General features: G+C 51.8%; 1 protein-coding gene across 1 annotated transcript in view; it reads right to left on the reverse strand.

Moving 5' to 3' along the window:
- Nucleotides 1–97: 97 nt before the first annotated feature.
- PHALS_00256 (uncharacterized protein) overlaps nt 98–828 on the reverse strand; it is a gene marked incomplete at both ends in the record, with an annotated part of 856 nt that continues 125 nt past the window's right edge. The window contains one exon of the mRNA XM_024729669.1: nt 98–801. Coding sequence (XP_024572301.1) covers nt 98–801 — 704 coding nt within the window. The remainder of the gene's footprint in view (nt 802–828) is intronic.

Genomic DNA, 828 nt, shown 5'->3' on the forward strand with positions numbered 1-828 from the left:
GTCCAGAGCCGCCGCTGACCCTAACACCAGTATTGATAACGGCACCGTCACTGACTTTGACTCCACCATTGAGGCCAACACCACCACTGACTTTAACTCAACCATTGAGTCCGATATCACCACTGACTTTTACTCCACCATTGAGTCCAACACCACCATTGATTGCAATGCTGCCATTGGTTCCGGTGCAGCGGATGACGCCGACTTCAGTGTTGTAACTGATGCTCTCGTTTTTTGCGACTCCACCAGTAAGTCCGGCGCCGCCACTAACTCCGACACCAGTTTTGATAACGCCACCACTGACTTTAACTCCACCATTGAGTCCGACATCACCACTGACTTTAACTCCACCATTTATTCCATCACCACCGGTGATTGCAACGCTGCCATTGGTTCCGGTGCATCGACCGATCCCAGCACTAGTGTTGTTTCTGATGCTCCCGTTGACTACGACTGCACCAGTAAGTCCGGCGCCGCCGTTGACTCCGACACCAGTTTTAATAACGTCATCACCACTGACTTTGACTCCACCATTGATGCCAACACCACCACTGACTTTGAATCCACCATTGATTCCAACACCACCACTGACTTTGACTCCCGCAGTCAGTACGACACCACCCATGACTCCAACGCTGTCATTTGTTCCGGTGCAGCGGACGACGCCGACTTCAGTTTTGTTACTGATACTCCCGTTGATAACGACTCCACCAGTACCGGCGCCGCCACTGACTCCGACACCAGTTTTGATAACGCCACCACTGACTTTGACTCCACCATTGAGTCCGATATCACCAGTGACTTTGACTCCACCATTGAGTCCGACAC

This window comes from Plasmopara halstedii, assembly GCF_900000015.1.
Source record: "Plasmopara halstedii genome assembly, contig: Scaffold_110, whole genome shotgun sequence".
NCBI classification, from domain to species: Eukaryota; Oomycota; class Peronosporomycetes; order Peronosporales; family Peronosporaceae; genus Plasmopara; species Plasmopara halstedii.